Here is a 17720-nt window from a genome sequence, read left to right on the forward strand (position 1 = left end):
CATTTCCACTGCACCACAACAGGAACTCCAAGTTGTCCTAATTTAGATGTAGATTTGTAGGCCCCAGGGGAAGATGTAAAATATGGAATTGCTAATCTGGGAATCAAGCTTATGGGTCTTCAATATGATGCTATATATCTACCCTATCCCAAACCCCGCCAAAACAGTTCAAATTCTTTCAGGAGATGACTGGATTTGCACAGTTGTTCAGCTCCGTGAGACCTTAGGTTAAAGCAGATGTTAATTTGTTTCATGTTGAAGTTTTCTAAGATGGCTTTACTCATTGAGACAGATTGTGATTAATGAACGTGACATGCATATTCCTTGCCAGCTGGGGAAGCTGGTGATTCTTACGGCTTTAGAGAGGGTGACAGAAGAAAACCCACTGGCCAGGGGGCGGATTTTCAGAGCAGGGGTGGGGCGTGGAGATCGATGATGCCAAATACCCCTCAGCTTCGTAGAGCTGGAAAAGATGGTATTGTTCAGGCAGAGGGAAACTCATCCAGAATCATCCACCAGCCAAAACTGAGGATACCTTGTGTGCACCAGGATGGCAACCAAAGCAGGCATACTGGTTCAGACAGAGTGGAGTTTCCAGGGACTGAGGGATGGGAGACGGCTCGACCACCCTAATGAGAACTAGCTTCCACGAAGCAAACAAGCAAACAAGAATATTTATCTAGGTAAATTCATTTTAGAAGGGAAATCAACCTGAAGGAGAATGAAGACAGAAATCCTGGATGAGTCTTTGACTTTGGCAGATTAAACAAACAAAAAGAGTTTGTATGAGATCCTGCTGTGTAGCACTGGGAACTCTATCATCTAGTCACTTAGGATGGAGCACGATAATGTGAGCAAAAGGAATGTGTACATGTATGTGTGACTGGGTCACCTTGCTGTACAGTAGAAAATTGACAGCACACTGTAAACCAGCTATGATGGAAAAAATAAAAATCACTATTAAAAAAAGGAGTTGTGTGCTTCTATTCTGTGTTGAGGACACACACTGAATTACTGCCCCCCCCCCCGAAGGGAAATGAATGCCACTCTTCAAATATCAGGCAACTGTCCTCAGTTGAAAGAGTCTCTGGGTCCAACAAGCACAACCCGGAACAGGAAACATCAGAAATTCCAGGGGTGTGGTTTTGGGAGCATGTTTTATTTTACAGTACTGAAGAATTAACATCTAGCAGCAGCATAATATAAAAATGCAACATGAATATTGATTTAAAACTCATACAATGGGAAATACATCTTTTGAAACTGGTTAAAAAAAAAGCAAAAAACAAAACCTAAACAAAGAAGGAGTTTTAGAGACCAGTGGGTAAAAATATTAATAAAAATCAAAGCTCATTCCATCATCATCATCAACAACAGCTGTAACATACATGGAGTCCATTCATTCTACATCCTCCAGGAAGACTGTCGTTTTGTTTTCTCTGCAATATGTCAAAATATATAGGTATGTACAATATTCACATTCTGGAAGGCAAGAGAAGTCTTCAAATTTAACTCCCTAAATTTAAAGATCATATATATATATATATATAATATATATTTCAATCATATATATATGTATTTCACTTAAAATAACCAAAACATTACAAATAGCAGCAATGGTGGTCTTTAAATATTACAATTTTACAGTAGATTATTCATACACTGTAGACACATTTGCATCGTTCTTTCACTATTATCTAATTTAATTTACAAACTCTGAGGTTCTGGTCTCATTGCCAAATAACTTAGAATCTAGATTCAATAAATACTATGTAAAGAGTAGTTATAAAACACAGGCTCCAGGACATTCCCTAAAACCTTTGGGTATGATTTATGCAAAGGCTTTAGGGAAGAATCAGCGTGTAGGCCTGCAGGGACTCTGCAGGATTCCCAAGGCAAAAGAGAAGAATCTGACAAGCTCCCTGAAATATTAGGAGTTGCATCTTGAGAAATGTGTCTGTGGGGGAAGGCACTGCCACGTCTTCCTGGTGCCATGTTTCATTTAAATATGGCATTAAAGTGATTACCTGGAAAACTTCCCAACAAACAAGGGACAGACTCGTTTTTCACCAGGAGGCAAGACCCCAGGCCAGAATGTCAATATTTATTTTTCAGCATTTACACTGATGCTGACAAACATTAAAAAAAAACCCACAAGATTTCAACAGGACTTTGTGTATTTAAGCCTGGATGGTAGGAAAAGGATTTCTACCTCCACTCCTGATCTAAGCCACTAGACCAATGTGCTAATCCTAATTGGCCTAAAAAGAACCTCAGATGTGGTGACAGGGGTTTCTTAGTACCTGGACTGGGTTACAGAAGTTGCCTCTGAAATGATGGCTTCTTTTTCAATTTTGAAAAGGTACCTGGTTAAGTGTCACCATGGGGCTGGGTCTGTGTCTCACAGAACAACTGCTCACTGATATTTCAACAGTTTCTCTCCATTTTCAAACCACTTCATACACTCTTTCAATTGATTCTTACACAGAAACGTGTGAGGGAGCCTGGACACCTCCAAGTCCTCACTTGATAGACCAGGAAAATGGAGACTCCTGGATCAAGTGATTAGCTTATCACAGTCACACACACTGATGAACTGGTCATTTGAAGCGCGGGGCGCGGCTGGGCGGGGGGTGGGAGAACAAATGAATTCATAAGAAGAAAGGGAGCGAGAAGTGGTGCCACTTGATAGAAACAAGCAAAAGGCATTTCACACGTAGAGCAGACATTTAAAAACACATTTAAACACTTCAGTTTTCCACATAGTCCCATACCGGCCTTGATTACTACATCTGTATGTAGTTACTGAAACATAAGATCACCAAGAAATTCTGACATCAGTTCCATGATTTCCCAGGAGACATAAAAATAGGATAGCCTGTTCTAAGGACCTCATTCTTGTCCCATTTCGCTTTCGGCATAATAGGTACATGAAAATATTCGTATTTTTGATTCCTTTGGTAGTTTCCAAAGTTGTAGGTTTTATAAAATGTCATGAATGAATATTCTTGCTATGTCCTTAGGAAAATTAGCTTTTTATCCCTTGGCTCCAAGCTGAGAAGACTGAAATGAACTTAGAGCTTTCATAATTTTATGTGTAGACTTCACTTGACAGCAGAAGAAAACATTTTTTTTAGGTCTGCACCGGTGGTATATGGAAGTTCCCAGGCTAGAGGTCACATCGGAGCTGCAGCCGACAGCCTACACCACAGCCACAGCAATGCCAGATCCTCAACCCACTGAGCAGGGCTGGGGATGGAACTTGTGTCCTCATGGATACTAGTCAGGTTCATTACCACTGAGGAACTCCAGAAAACATTTGTAATGACCGTAATAGTTAATTTAGAAAGGTGTCTTATTTCACACAACCTTTTCAAGAAAATTCAGTAACTCTTAGCTTGATAGTTCCTAGAACAAAATTATACTGATTCCACTGTAAAAACACTCACATATAATGACATCCAGGAACGGACTTAGGTTCCATGTTCTGGAATATGATGCATTGAAACTGTTAATCCATTTTTCTTTTTACTCAGTAAAGGTGTTTTAGAGAAACAGGTGAATGAAAAAGGAGGCCATTCATGACACCACCATGTAACGTGATGGGCAAGTCATATAGATCCCTTTCTTCTTCTTCAGGTGCCTGGTCCCCATCCCCCACCACTTCCCTAAGATTCATACACTAGAAATGCCCCGTCGGCAGAGCCTCCTGACCCTGCACTGAACGAGTGAGGCACCATGAGGTACGTTTGGCTTTGGCAAGCAGGAAATCGGACAATTCTTTGAGCTCCTCTGAGGTAGTATCGTCTCTCCTTCTAATATTCTAATGGTTAAGGAAAGTCTAGCTGAGTTAAGAGGCGAGTGGAGTGTTGGCCACTGTGCTTAAACACTACCCTGAAACTGGCGGTTAATACGGTGATACAATCACACCCACTCCAACACTTCTTCAGCAGAACCCTGACTGTTGTGTGGAAAACGTAAGGTTGCTGTGCGATTGGGGAAAGCCACTGTTCCTTGAGGGCACTGTGTAACTTATCAATCACCATTTGGACTTAATTCCCACATGTGGCTAAAAAAGTGCCTGGCATAGAGCGGGAACTGAATGGCTATCAGATGACCGACGGTTTAAAAATCTCAATTTAATTCAGAGAGATTACAAAGCAAAACAAACATAAAACCACCCAATCTCCCGAAGGGTGCAGGCTAAGGGTCACCAAAGGCCCGTCACGCTCCCTTGTGCGTGGGATTTTAGACATCTTTCAGACCATGAGAAGGTTAAACTTAAAAGGTACTGGCCACAGTATTGCATACAATCCCAGGGTAACTCCATTTATCAGACCCTGATTTCCATCATGTGTTCCGATGTGGTGGTGGGGTTTTTAACCATAAATAACTTTCCTGAAGACAAAGCGATCCACTCTCTCTGTTGTTCCTCAAGCTTTTCCGCCAAGCATTTAATCAAGACGGGGTCTACCTTCGAATCGAATTTATTAGCGAACCAATGTCCATCTTTGAGAAGCCACCTTAGTTCTGCTGCTCCGTAGATACACACACTTCGGAGGTGAGAGCCAGTACAACTGGGATAGAAAAGGCCTTCTAGATAATTCCATTTGACAAGACGGGTCTTACTCTGTAGGTCAGACACATCCTGGGCTGTCCTAGAAATCTCCCCGGGGATTCCTGGTACCCGAATTAAGGTAGCCCAAAAATGCTCATCAGGCGAGTATGTATCTTTAGACCAGGCAAAAAAGTCTTCCACAAGGGAACTGTTGAAAATATATTTAACAAATGCTTGACTTAAAACAAAATAAGCACTGCCAACAAATATCTCAATGTTATGAGGAGGGGCTTCCTTGGAGATGTTTGTCCTTATTGGTAGCTTTACATATTCATAAGGCACCTGTCTGAGTTCATGGTGATACATGAATCTTTCCATTTTAGTGCTAGGGGGTTTCACCGTCTCTAACATATTTGATCCATTGAGTTTCTTCAACTCTGACACTAATTTAAAGTTGGAATTCAGAGGAAAATCTTGCCCACACAGGTTGATAACATATTTCCACTGAACTGAAGACTTGAGAAGGTCTGACAAACAATTTAAATCGGCCTGGAGTCTGGAAATGTGTGCATATTGCACCGTCTCTAATTTGGAAGCAATGAAGATATTGGAGAAGCACTTAGCTAAATTGTTCATGGCAACTTTGAAGGTATCTGTTGATTTATGGTCATAATGGATGCAGTAAACATTGTGCTGGTTGTATATAGCATGGATTAGCCTCTCAACCATGATTGCGTCTTTGTGGACAACCAAAGAATAGGCTATGGGGAAGCTTTCCTCCTCCCTGGAAACGAGCTTTTGATGGTACCTTCGGAGGGCCTGGTAAATGTCACAGTCACTGGTCATTGCCACGACATCGTCATCATCCAAGTCGATGATGGTCCTTTTTCTTATTTCCAGACTCTTGCCGATTTCCAAAGGCTCCTGTTCATAGACAGCCGAGCAGTTAATCTCATACTCGATTTCATTCTTCACATGCGTGTATCTGTTCCTCACAAAAGGCGAGGTGCTCAGCGAGTACTCAACCAGGTAAATGCCTCTCTGTGGAAAGAGGATTCTTCGCACATTTAGAAGCTTCAACAAGGAGAACAGCCACAGGGTGAGAAACAGGATGAAAACTTTCTGCTGTAGGTGGTATTTAAAACAACATTTGAATGTCTTCATTCTGTGTAGGAAAGCAAAGGAATAATTCAGCTGAAATATGATGAGAAAATTAGTTCAGTTCAGCCAATATCCACTGGGTGCCTACTGTGTGCCAGGCAGAATGCTGGGCCCAAAGACGATGAAAACACGGTTCTTGCCCTTAAAGAATCCAGAAATAAGGAAATGGAACTATGTACAATGGTTGTATTTTGTCCGATCCTGTGTTAATTCTACCTACTTTTGAGAGATGCTGGTTACCGAGCAGAATGAAAATTAATGTTAACTCCTAAAATATAGATACTAGGTATCTTTTTTTTTTTTTGGTCTTTTTGCCTTTTCTAGGGCTGCTCCTGCGGCATTATGGAGGTTCCCAGGCTAGGAGTTGAATTGGAGCTGTAGCCACCGGCCTACACCACGGCCACAGAAACACGGGATCGAGCCGCGTCTGCAACCTACACCATGGCTCACGGCAACACCGAATCCTTAACCCACTGAGCAAGGCCAGGGATTGAACCTGCCACCTCATGATTCCTAGTCAGATTTGTTAACCACTGCACCATGACAGGAGCTCCTAGATACTAAGTATTTTAACTGATTATAATTCTGCTTCTCTGAAATACAAACATATATTGTATATCTTGGGGAGGGGTTGCTCTGGTTTGAGCAGAGGTCTAGAGAATTGGATATTGACAAGAGGTCTTTGAAAGAGCAAATGATCCACCTGACACACACACACAAAAAAAGATCTTGATTAGATCTAGGTCTGAGGTCAAATGGGTAAAGCCCAGGGAATCTCACTACTATAGACTGAATGTCTGCATACCTCTAAAATTTTTAAGTTGAAAACCTAATCCCCTATATGATGGTATTAGGAGGTGGGCTTTGGGGAAGTTTTTAGGTCATCAGAGTGGAGTCTGCATAAACAGGATTGGTGTCATATAAAGGAGACCCCAGCAAGCCCCTTGTCCTTTATAGCACGTGAGGACACAGTGAGAAGCTTGTTGCCTCTCAACCAGGAAGACGCCTGAGCTCTCATCAGGTACAGAATCTGCTGGAGCTTTGACCTTGGACTTCCCAACATCTACAACTGTGAGAAATACATTTCTTTTGTTTATAAGCCACCCAGGCTGTGGTATTTTGTTACAGCTGTCTGTATGGACTACGCCCCCTACCTTCATAAATAAGAGCAGTGGACAGCCACTCAAAGGAGTTAAGGTAAATCTTAGATACTGTGAAATTTTGTATAGATTATACACATTTGGTAAACATGCACATTTCCCTTATTTATTTCATTAGCCCCAATTTCCTTGCAGGGATTAGTAATTTTTAGCCTTTAAGATGACAAGAACTGGACTCATTGAGAGTAGCTGGCCAGGGGCCAGTTTGACAAAATCTGTCAGTTTTATGTACCCACCTAGAAGAGCTCATGTGTGTGCAAAGAAGGTGGCTAACAAGGAGGTTCTCTGCCGTGTCATCTCTTCAGGCTAAAGCATGAAAACCACAGAAGCATCCTACAGGGCACTGATTAATTACACCCACACTGGGTAAAAAAGCCCAGGATGAATCTGCACGTGCCCTTGTGGAACAATCCTCACCACAGATTGTGCAATAGAAATAAGCAACATGCCGACCAGTGTACAGTGAGCTCACGTGTGTGTCTAAAAAAGACTATACATACCCAGGCGTCTACATGCAAAGAGCACGTGTTGGCAGACTTTTTCTTTTCTCTGTCACAGCTCCTTTGCAGTTGTAGCGGGAAAGCAGCCACAGACTGGGTGTAAATGAGTGACTAGCGGTGTGTTCTGATACAATTTTATTTACCAAAATAGGCAGCTGGCTGGATCTGACCCATAGGCCAGTATTTCCACGTCTTTATTTCTATAGAAGTGACCCCAGGAAGAGGAGTTACTCTGCAGAACGGGGTGGGAGGGACTGAGGAACAGGGGTCTGGTTAGGGAGGGAATTTACTTATCACCAAAGAGCCTTTCAGACTATTTGAATATTAAAGATGATTATATTACTTTATCAGATAAAAAGAGGCTCAATAAGGGAAGGGCATTGCCTGGGCTTATTTGGGGAGGAGCAGGATAACAGGAAATCCGGGGAAGTCCTACCCCAAGGCTTGAGGAACAGGAGGGCTGGCCAAGCTCTGAGGGCTGATTCCAGAGGTTCAAATGCTAAGAACTGAGGGAGTTCCCCATGTGGCACAGGGGAAAGGAACCTGACTGGTATCCATGAGGACATGGGTTTGATCCCTGGCCTTGCTCAGTGGGTCTGGGATCTGGTGTTGCCATGAGCTGTGGTGTAGGTTGCAGAGGCAGCTTGGATCCTGTGTTGCTGTGACTGTGGCGTAGGCTGGCAACTGTAGCTCCGATTCAACCCCTAGCCTGGGAACTTCCATATGCCATGGGTGTGGCCCTAAAAAAAAAAAGACAAAAACAACGAAAAACCCACAAATACTAACAATTGGGAAGGTCTGAGGAGACCACATAAAATTTTCTTACACATCTCAAAAAATCTTCTTTTTTTTTTTAGGGTCGCACCCACAGCAAATGGAAGTTCCCAGGCTAGGCATTGAATCACAGCTGTAGCTGCTGCCTTACACCAACTGGTACAGAAACTCAGGATCCAAGGTGCATCTGTGATCATAGCTCACAGCAAAGCCAGATCCTTAACCTACTGAGCAAGGCCAGGGATCAAACCCACATCCTCGTGGATACCAGTCAGTTTCGTTACCACTGAGCTGTGACGGGAACTCTACACATCTCAATAAATCTTAAATGACGGCATAATCATTGTACCCAATTTTCTTAGAAAGACTTAGCAAGAAATCTGAACCTGATTTACTTTTGTCAATTTCCTCTATACAGTTTGGCTGAAAAAGCTCTCCTGGGAATGACACTCTCATTCACCTTCACTTGAATTACTCTCCTTCAAAGAACAGCATCTTATTTAGCAACAGTGAACTGTCCTGTAGCACTTGTGTCCTCTCTGCCACACCTCAGCCTCTCCTCTGCGGGTTTCCCCAGGGTCCTAGTCTTGGCTTACTTCTGCTCTTCTCACAAAAACTCTTCCTTGCTTTCTGGATTTCACCTTCCACCCATACAAAGCCAACATCTTCAGCCTGCACCTCTTGCCCAAGCTTCCGACATGAATACGCAGTTGCTCAATGGACTCCACTAGAGAGCCCACGAGACTCACCTCAGTGGGTCCATCAGTGAACGTGACATCTTCACCTCTCCTGTGTTTTCTGTCTCAATTTATGGTGAGATCATGCGCACAACGACCAAGCTTGAAACTTGAGAGCTGCCCAGTGCTTCCATTTCCATACATCCACACAACTGTCTCACAAATAGGCCTCAAATTCACCCCTTCTTCTCCGTGCTCATTACCAGGTCCAGACAACATCTTTGCTGACTGTTATCCTCACACTAACATAAAGGGACAAAAGCTTCAGTGCCTGGGGATAAGCTGCTGACTTCTCACCAGAGCTGGGAAGAGGCCAAAAGCCCCTCTGAAGATTTGACAAAAGGTCCTTCTCACCAAAGGGCTTGCACCTCTGCCCCTAGTTATCTCTCACTTGGGGAAAGGAATGCTTTCAGTCAAAGGCATTTCTGCTTTTTTTTTTTGGCTTCTTATGGCCGCCCCCAGCTAATGGAAGCTCCCCAGCTAGGGGTTGACTCAGAGCTGAGGCTGCTGGTCTACACCACAGCAACAGCAGCAAGGGAACTGAGCAGTTTCTGTGACCTACACTGCAGCTCAGAGCAATGCCAGATCCTTTAACCTACTGATCGAGGTCAGGGATAGAACCCACGTCCTCATGGATACTAGTTGAGTTCACAATGGGAACTCCAAAGGCACTTCCGGCTGTGATGAACAGGTGAAGAGGCTTTACCTGGATTTAGGACAGGGCAGAACTGAAGGGCTGCTTATTTCCTCTGATGTTGAAAGCTTCCTGAAGACAGATGAGCTTTGCCCCTTAAAGATGCCTGGTATAGAAGGAAAATCAGAACGCAAGACACCTGGGCTGTCCCGCTTTTCTCCCTGTCTTCCTGTAGAATTAGCTCTCGTCCCTGGCTGGTGAAGCACAGACGTGGGACCCAGAGATAGCTCCCACTGACTCCTGCCAGTGCACCTGCCACCTCTCCTTCCCGAGGTGCCCTGAGACCTCCCCTCTCTGGGCAGGCAGCCAGGGCCTCCGGGCTCAACTCAGACTGTCTAGGCACCAGGCTGGAGTCAGGAAGTGTGTGCTCCAGGCCTTCTCAGGGAGGCAGGAAAGCATGGGTGCAGAAGGTTAAATGTCACCATTCCCAGCCTCAGCTTTTCTCTGCACAGAGCCTCTGAGCAACACCCACAGCCCCTCCCAGCCCAGAGAATGTTGGCATAAACTCATTGTTTCAGAATTAATGCCCAATGCCCCCGTGTAATGCTCTTTGTTAATGGTATCTTTTTTTAAATTTGTCTTTTTAGGGCCACACCTGTGGCATATGGAGGTTCCCAGGCTAGGAGTCGAATTGGAGCTGTAGCCACTGGCCTACACCACAGCTACAGCAATGTGGGATCTGAGCCTTGTCTGCAACCTACACCACAGCTTATGGCAACGCTGGATCCTTAACCCACTGAGAGAGGCCAGGGATGGAACCTGTGTCCTCATGGATACTAGTCAGATCCGTTTCCACTGAGCCACGATGGGAACTCCAGTATTATTATCAATGTAGACTCACTCCATGAAGAGTTGTTACTTGGGGCACTGTTCTACCAGGGGCCAGGAGCCACCAGGGGTGGCGGTGGGCAGGGGACTGGCAGCTCCTCACTGTGGCACTGCCTCCCTCCTCTGCCATTTGCAGCCCAGGCCGTGGACAACCCACAGACCCCAGGTTTGGAGGGATGGGAATGATCTCTAGAGCCCTGACCCTGGTCTGACCGGAGCTGGCTGGGCTAAGGCTGGCAATTACGCTGACCACGTGGTTCCTAGAAAAACCAGAGCAGCAACGCCATGTTCTGCAAACACCCCGCCCTGGCTCCTTCCCTCTTAAAGGCTCATGGGCAGAGGGCAGACAGGTGTTCTGCTGCCAAGACATAGTCTTACAATTACATCAGAAAAACGTGCCCACCCCTGGGAGAAGGGGTACTGCCCTCCCACCCGACTGGGCAGACAAGGAAGCTGGCCTGCTGTGGAGACATCACACGGGTGCAGGTGCCCAGTGATGATGTGGAACCAAGAAGGAAATGACAGCAAAGGGGGCGGGGGGAGTTTCCACTACATCAGCTCAGGTCTATTTGGATAATTCAATAAAAACCCAACAGGGATCTGGAATGAAGCCTTTCCCCCAAACCATCTTCTTCCCCTCCTCCCCCGCCCCCACCTCCCAGGCACTGTTTACAGCTTTAACGGAAACAGCAGGCTTGCACCAAGGTAGGCCCCAGCTAAGTGGTTATAATTGCGTTCAGGCCTAAATGGCCACAGCCATTAGCAGCTCTTCAAGGACTGCTCCTTAATCAGTGATTTTAAACCCACGACTGTCACTGATGTACATGTCTCCTGACCCAGGGCTGCAAGAAGGGTGCTCGGGAAGGAGATGGAGAGGAATGGCCTGAACGTGGTTTAGCTGAGGCACCAAGATCAGGGGACCCTCTGTCTGTGCAGCAGATGGGGTGGCCTCTGCCCCACCCCCTCCCTACATGCCTGCCTGACTTTCCAGAAGCTCTCACAGCTTCAGGGCAGGAAGAGAAGAGAATGCAGGGGGTGGGCTTCAGGATGCCCCAGACCTGGGCCTGAATCCCTGGAGAAGCAGTGTCTCTAAGACTGATCAAACTACCCTCTCGAGCCTGGTTTTCTTGTCTCAAACTGGAGATGAGAAATGCCCTCTCTAGTGCTGTGAGTGCCCTGGAGTCTGTGGGAAAGGAGGTGCCCACAGAGCCCCTCAGAGCACACGGCGGGCCTTTTCTTTCCCCCGTGCCAGTGTACCTGACTCCAAATCTTGTGGGTTTTTTGTTTTTCCACTTTCCAGTACATTATAAGGACCTGCTGATTTTTTTTTGATTTTTTTTTGGTTGTTTTTTTTTTTTTTTTTTTGCTATTTCTTGGGCCGTTCCCACGGCATGTGGAGGTTCCCAGGCTAGGGGTCGAGTCGGAGCTGTAGCTGCCAGTCTACACCAGAGCCACAGCAACGCAGGATTTTTTTTTTTAAAGAAAAGAATCCACTAGAGAATTTTATGCATACAATGTAAAGGAAATGACTTTCACTCTTCTGAGCAAAGGAGGAGCTGGAAAGTCACGAGGAAGGATAAAGTGGCCGAGAGACCAGACCTTGTTCCAGGCTAAGTGGGAGGAAGAGGCAGCCACTTGTGGTTCTGGTCACACAGTGGGGCTCCAGCTTGTAGGAGGCCCCTGTGGGAGCCCCTCAACCTCAACCTCAACCTCTCCCTATCTCTGTGTCCCCATTGGTAAAAGGCTGTTAATAAGAGTATCTATTAATAAGAGTATCTACATTGAAGGGATTTTGAGGTTAAATGACGTAATGCATGCCAAGTGCTTTGGCACAGTCTGCGTCCTGACAACCTGGTTAATGCTGGTGTGGCCTCCTCTTCCTCGTCCCAATCATCTCCTCTTACTCCTCCTCCTCATCGACTTTTTTTTTTTTTTCTTTTTCTAGGGCCGCTCCCGAGGCATATGGAGGTTCCCAGGCTAGGGGTCTAATCGGAGCTGTAGCCGCTGGCCTACATGACAGCTCACAGCAATGTCAAATCCTTAACCCACTGAACAAGGCCAGGGATCGAACCTGCAATCTCATGGTTCCTAGTCAGATTCGTTAACCACTGAGCCACGACGGGAACTCCCCTCATTGACTTCTTTAAAGATCCTGCCAAGACCTACAGCTTACTGTTCTACTTTTCAAACTATCTCCTATTGCCCCCAAAAGCGCTGCTGGTAATTCAGTGTTTCAGAGTTAATGCCTAAATGCTCCCAGGTAATGCTCTTTATTAATTTAATATTATTATTATTATTTTTGTCTTTTTAGGGGGGCACCCACAGCATACGGAGGTTCCCAGGCTAGGGGTCCAATCAGAGCTGTAGCCACTGGCCAACAACACAGCTACAGCAACGTGGGATCTGAGCCTTGTCTGTGACCTACACCACAGCTCACAGCAACGCCAGATCCATAACCCACTGAGCGAGACCAGGGATCGAACCCGAAACCTCATGGTTCCCAGTCGGATTCGTTTCCGCTGCACCACAACGGGAACTCCCTAATAGTATTATTATTAATGTAGACTCACTCAATAAAAAGCTGCAGAGTTCCCACTGTGGTGTAGTGGGTAAAGGATTTGGTGTTGTCTCTGTGGCAGCTTGGGTTGCCTGCTGAGGCTCAGGTTCAATCCTTGGCTCAGGAACTTCCATACATCATGCCTGTGGCCAAAAAAAAAAAAAAAAAAGTTGTTACGTGGGGGTGCTGTTCTAGGTACTCTGTCTGTAATAACTCCATCACCTCTACAGATGGATGAGGGAGGTACTGTTTCTATCCCACTTTTATAAAGCAGGAGACTGAGGCATGTGGAGATTAAGAAATGGCTCAAGGTTATAAAGAGCTAGAAAGTGCTTTGAACTTGAACCCAGAGTGTCTTGCTCCACCCTCCAGGCAATGCTGTCTCTTGGAATACAAAGAAAAAAATACTCCTTATTTTCCATAAGAGTTTCAGTCCTTGTCTAAGCCGTCTCATTACTATGTTTTAGCTAATGGTCCTAAAGCTGGAACAGAACTGAACATCGAACCACAGTTAAAGTCCTGAGACCTCATTTAGATGAAGAATCAGCCTGGAAGAATGCTGGGTGAAGAACACATTCTGGTCCTGCCCTCAGAGGCTGGACCAGTCTGTGTGCTAATGAAGGGAGTAGGAGACCTCCCAATCCACTAAAGGAAAAGAAAGCTCGCTCATCCTGAGAAATTCCGCCCTCAGTTACTCTTTCATCCTGTCACTGACTATTTGCTGATTCACTTGTTCTTGTAGTGCCCAGGGACACAATTTGGGCTGAAAATTGCCAATTATTTTGAAAAAATTTCTGGGTGCAATCTCTTTCCATGTGGACAATATTTCTTCTCTGGGCCACCTGGAAGTTCTTAAGGCTTGTGTCATTACACGTCAGTGTGAAAAATAGGATTTGAGGAGTGTATTGATTTAGAAATGTCAGGGTTTTCTTTCCAAAGCCTTTTTCCCCCCTTTTGTCTTTTTTAGGGTCACACCTGGGGCATATGGAGGGTCCCAGGCTAGGGGTCTAATTGGAGCTGTAGCCACCAGCCTACACCACAGCCACAGCAACACGGGATCCAAGCCGCGTCTGCGACCTACACCACAGCTCACAGCAACGCCGGATCCTTAGCCCACTGAGCGAGGCCAGGGATCGAACCCGTGTCCTCATGGATGCTAGTTGGATTCGCTAACTGCTGAGCCAGAATGAGAACTCCCTCTAAAGTCTTATCAAGAGGAATAACTTAAGAACCCGAGAACTCCCTCTAAAGTCTTATCAAGAGGAATAACTTAAGAACCCTAATATAAAGTTCACCAAAAAACAAACAAACAAACAAACAAAAAAAACCCAAAACAAAATCTTGATCTAGTTGAATAAGCTAAGGTCCTTCTACTGCAGCTCCTTGATTTCAACAAAGCCGTTGATTCTCCCCTTGATGACATGCTCATTACAAAACCCAAGGCTTGGAGTAAGATGATTCGTGGGAGAATGATTCAACCAAGATGCATTTCCTCAACACCCCCACAGCAAGTCAGCAAAGGAGCGGAATGGTATGTTTCTTGCCCTGATGACCTTACAACCTCATTGTTCTAGAGGGAAGACTGCGAAAGGCAAATAATTATCAGACTGTGTGTGAGCGGGTAAACAGTAAGAAGAAAGGCATGCCTGGGTTAGTAATAATACAATATAAATTGAGGACAAACAGTCCTCAAATAATGAGAGGTTATAGTCTTGAAAATGAAAAAAAAAATTTTCCGTATTCTGTTTGTAAAAGTAAACTCTTTCTTTTCTTTATTCTTTTTAAATCAGAAAGTCAGAAGCATCTAAAAAAGAAAACAAAGCTAATCTGCAACCCACCACCTGGCCATCGCATTCTGTGGACAGTATGTCGTCCAGACTGTTTTCAATAAACATATCTGTTCTGGCTTATTTTTAACCAGAAGTCTCATTCAACAGGCACTGTCTTCGCTGCTTCTTTCATTTCACAGTATACAGTGAATGAGTCCTGTTCTAAACTAGGTCTATGAACTGTTAGGAAGTAAATGATTTCTAACTGAGGTTAACATACTTTTCTTTCTTTTTTCTTTTCTTCCTTCCTTCCTTCTTTCTTCCCTCTCCTCCCTTCCTTTCTTTCATTTTTTTGGCATGCCTGGGGCATGTGGAAGTTCCTGAGCCAAGGATGGAAGACACACTACATCACTGACAACACCAGGCCCTTTGTCCACTGAGCCACCAGGGAACTCCTCGACATACTTTCCTATAGGAAAAAAACATTGAAATAACAGAACTGACTTTTCTGGGTCTTCCTCATCAAAGCTGAATTGTCATGTAATCCCTGAAGAAGCCTAAAAGCAAAATCCCAAAACTGACAAGGACTTCAATGGTGACCGAGTTCAAAGCCCTCCTTCTCTCAAAGGGGAAGCAGAGGTCTCGCCATCATTAGATTGATTTGCTCTTGGGATGCTGGGAACTTGGCCCCCCCATGACATGTGAGTTTGTACCTCCAAGTGCTCCCACTCAAGGGACTGGACAGAGGGCACCCTCTACTGCCCCCTCAGGTGAGGATGTTCTGATCAAGGTCAACACAAGTCTTCACGCTGCCACAGTCAGAAGCAGAACTCTCTCTCTCTAATGGTCCCTGCTAAGCACTGGTGCCATTTACACTGTCTAATGAATTTCATGCAATAAGCTACTATTATGATCCCTACTTTTCAGATTCAGAAACTGAATCACAGAGGATCAACAGCTAGTATGCAGAGGAGCCAGATTTTCAGCTGTGGCCGGATTTCAGAGCCTACACTATTAACCATAACGTGAGGCTGCCATTCCAATCTTTTGGCAGCAGAACCCTGTTGGTTCTACATCCAGAATGGAGGGGATGTAGGGGGAGCCACAAACGCCTTCCAAGCTACAGGAACCGCTTTCATCACAGCCAGCATGAGCTGTTGCCTGTATATGAAGTAACCTCCTCACTAATCTCCCTTGCTTTCCTCTAACCCATTCTCTGCACTGTAGCCAGATGGATCTTTTATTTTTTATTTTATTTTACTTTTTAGGGCTGCACCTGCAGGATATGGAATTTCCCAGGCTAGGGGTCGAATTGGAGCTACAGCCTACGCCACAGCCACAGCAACGCAGTATCTGAGCCACATCTGTGACCTGCACCACAGCCACAGCAACGCCAGATCCCCAACCCACTGAGTAAGGCCAGGGATAGAACCTGCATCCTCATGGATCCTAGTCAGGTTCATTAACCACTGAGCCACGAAGAGAACTCCCCAGATGGATGATTTAAACCCATCCATCACATCACCCCCCACTCCTTACACCTGGACCCTTTCACTTGGGTTTCACTGCACTTAAAAGGAAAGTCAAGAATCCTTCCATGCCAGAAGGCCCAGCCAGTTCCTGCTCCTGCCTTCCTCCCCAATTTCACCTAATTTTTTTTTTCTTGCTCATTAAGCTTTAGGCAATACCAGCCTTCTACAGGTTCCTATAACGCTATAGGCTATTTCCTGCCTCAGGACCTTTGCACTTGCTGCTCCCACATGGAGATCATTTCCCTGAATCCTGGCCTGACTGGCCCCTCCATATGCCTCAAGTTGTAGGAGAAATATCCTTGCTACCAGTGCTCTCTGATCTTCCTTCTCAAATCTCTTTCCTGCCTATGACACTCGTTGTTTTCTTCTCAGCTCTCATCACAACAGCAGTTACTTTGTTTACTTGTTTATTTCTGTCTCTGGGACAGGCCTCACAGACACATACATACCTACTGGCTCAGGGTAGTTGTTCAGAAGACCCAAGTTCTATCTGGGCTCTGTCACCAAAAATGTCTCAAGTGTCTCTGCCAAGTCATTTAATCTTGGAGAGGACTTTATTTCTCAAATGTTGAGTGGGGTAATGGTTGTTCTATTCCACAGTGTTCTTATGAAGGCGCAATGACATAATGCATGTGAAGTGGCTATGGAAGAAAAACTGCGGCGTGGAGAAGTCAGGTATTAGGACCTCTACAAGAGGAATGGTTTCAGAGTTCCCGTTGTGGTGCAGCGGAAACGAATCTGACTAGTATCCATGAGGATGCGGGTTCGATCCCTGCCCCCACTCAGTGGGTTAAGGATCTGGTGTTGCTGTGAGCTGTGGCACAGGTCACAGATGTGGCTTGGATCCTGCGTTGTTGTGGCTGTGGTGCAGGCCAGCAGCTACAGCTCCGATTCGACTCCTAGCCTGGGAACTTCCATATGCCTCGGGTGCAGCCCGAAAAAGAAAAAGAAAAAGAAAAACCCATCTCACTTAGGGAAAGCAGATGCCCCTCATCCAAAGGGGCTCTGGTTGAGACCCCTGCAGAATGTGTCATGACTGAAAGCTTCCTCTACAGGCAGTGGGCGTCCACTTATAAGCACAAAGACAATGGCCACCACCTTCCTTGAACAAAGGTCTACCTTACCTGCAAGATTTGAGAACAGAGATCTGATTCAAAATGCTGGACGTGAAGACCAGTCTACCAGTCACCTCGTTAGTATAATAATTCCTCCAACTAGTAACTTGGCTGAAGTCTCTGGGGTTTGGGGAGATTTATAGGGTCACTGAAGTTCCCACGGGAAAGGAGCAACCCACACCAGGATGTCTCTACCCCAAGGCGGTCCCTCAAGGTCATCAGGAACCTGGGCTTGCAGCAATGGAGCAAAAAAAGTGCGGAATTCACAGTCGCACCAACGAGAAGACAACGAACTTGGTTCCGGGCTTCGTTTCATTCAGCCCACAGGGCAAACC

General features: G+C 45.4%; 1 protein-coding gene across 3 annotated transcripts in view; it reads right to left on the reverse strand.

The window, feature by feature from the left end:
• Nucleotides 1-1140: 1140 nt before the first annotated feature.
• Nucleotides 1141-17720, reverse strand: part of GCNT4 (glucosaminyl (N-acetyl) transferase 4) — a 30415-nt gene continuing 13835 nt past the window's right edge. For 2 of the 3 annotated variants that reach the window (XM_047778107.1, XM_047778110.1), the window contains exon 2: nucleotides 1141-5723. In XM_047778107.1, the coding sequence (XP_047634063.1) occupies nucleotides 4334-5723 (1390 nt within the window). In that variant the 3' untranslated portion in view covers nucleotides 1141-4333. Of the gene's footprint in view, nucleotides 5724-7379; nucleotides 7947-17720 lie in introns of those variants that run through there. The other variant, XM_047778108.1, reaches the window with a different exon arrangement.

This window comes from Phacochoerus africanus, chromosome 4, assembly GCF_016906955.1.
Source record: "Phacochoerus africanus isolate WHEZ1 chromosome 4, ROS_Pafr_v1, whole genome shotgun sequence".
NCBI classification, from domain to species: domain Eukaryota; kingdom Metazoa; phylum Chordata; class Mammalia; order Artiodactyla; family Suidae; genus Phacochoerus; species Phacochoerus africanus.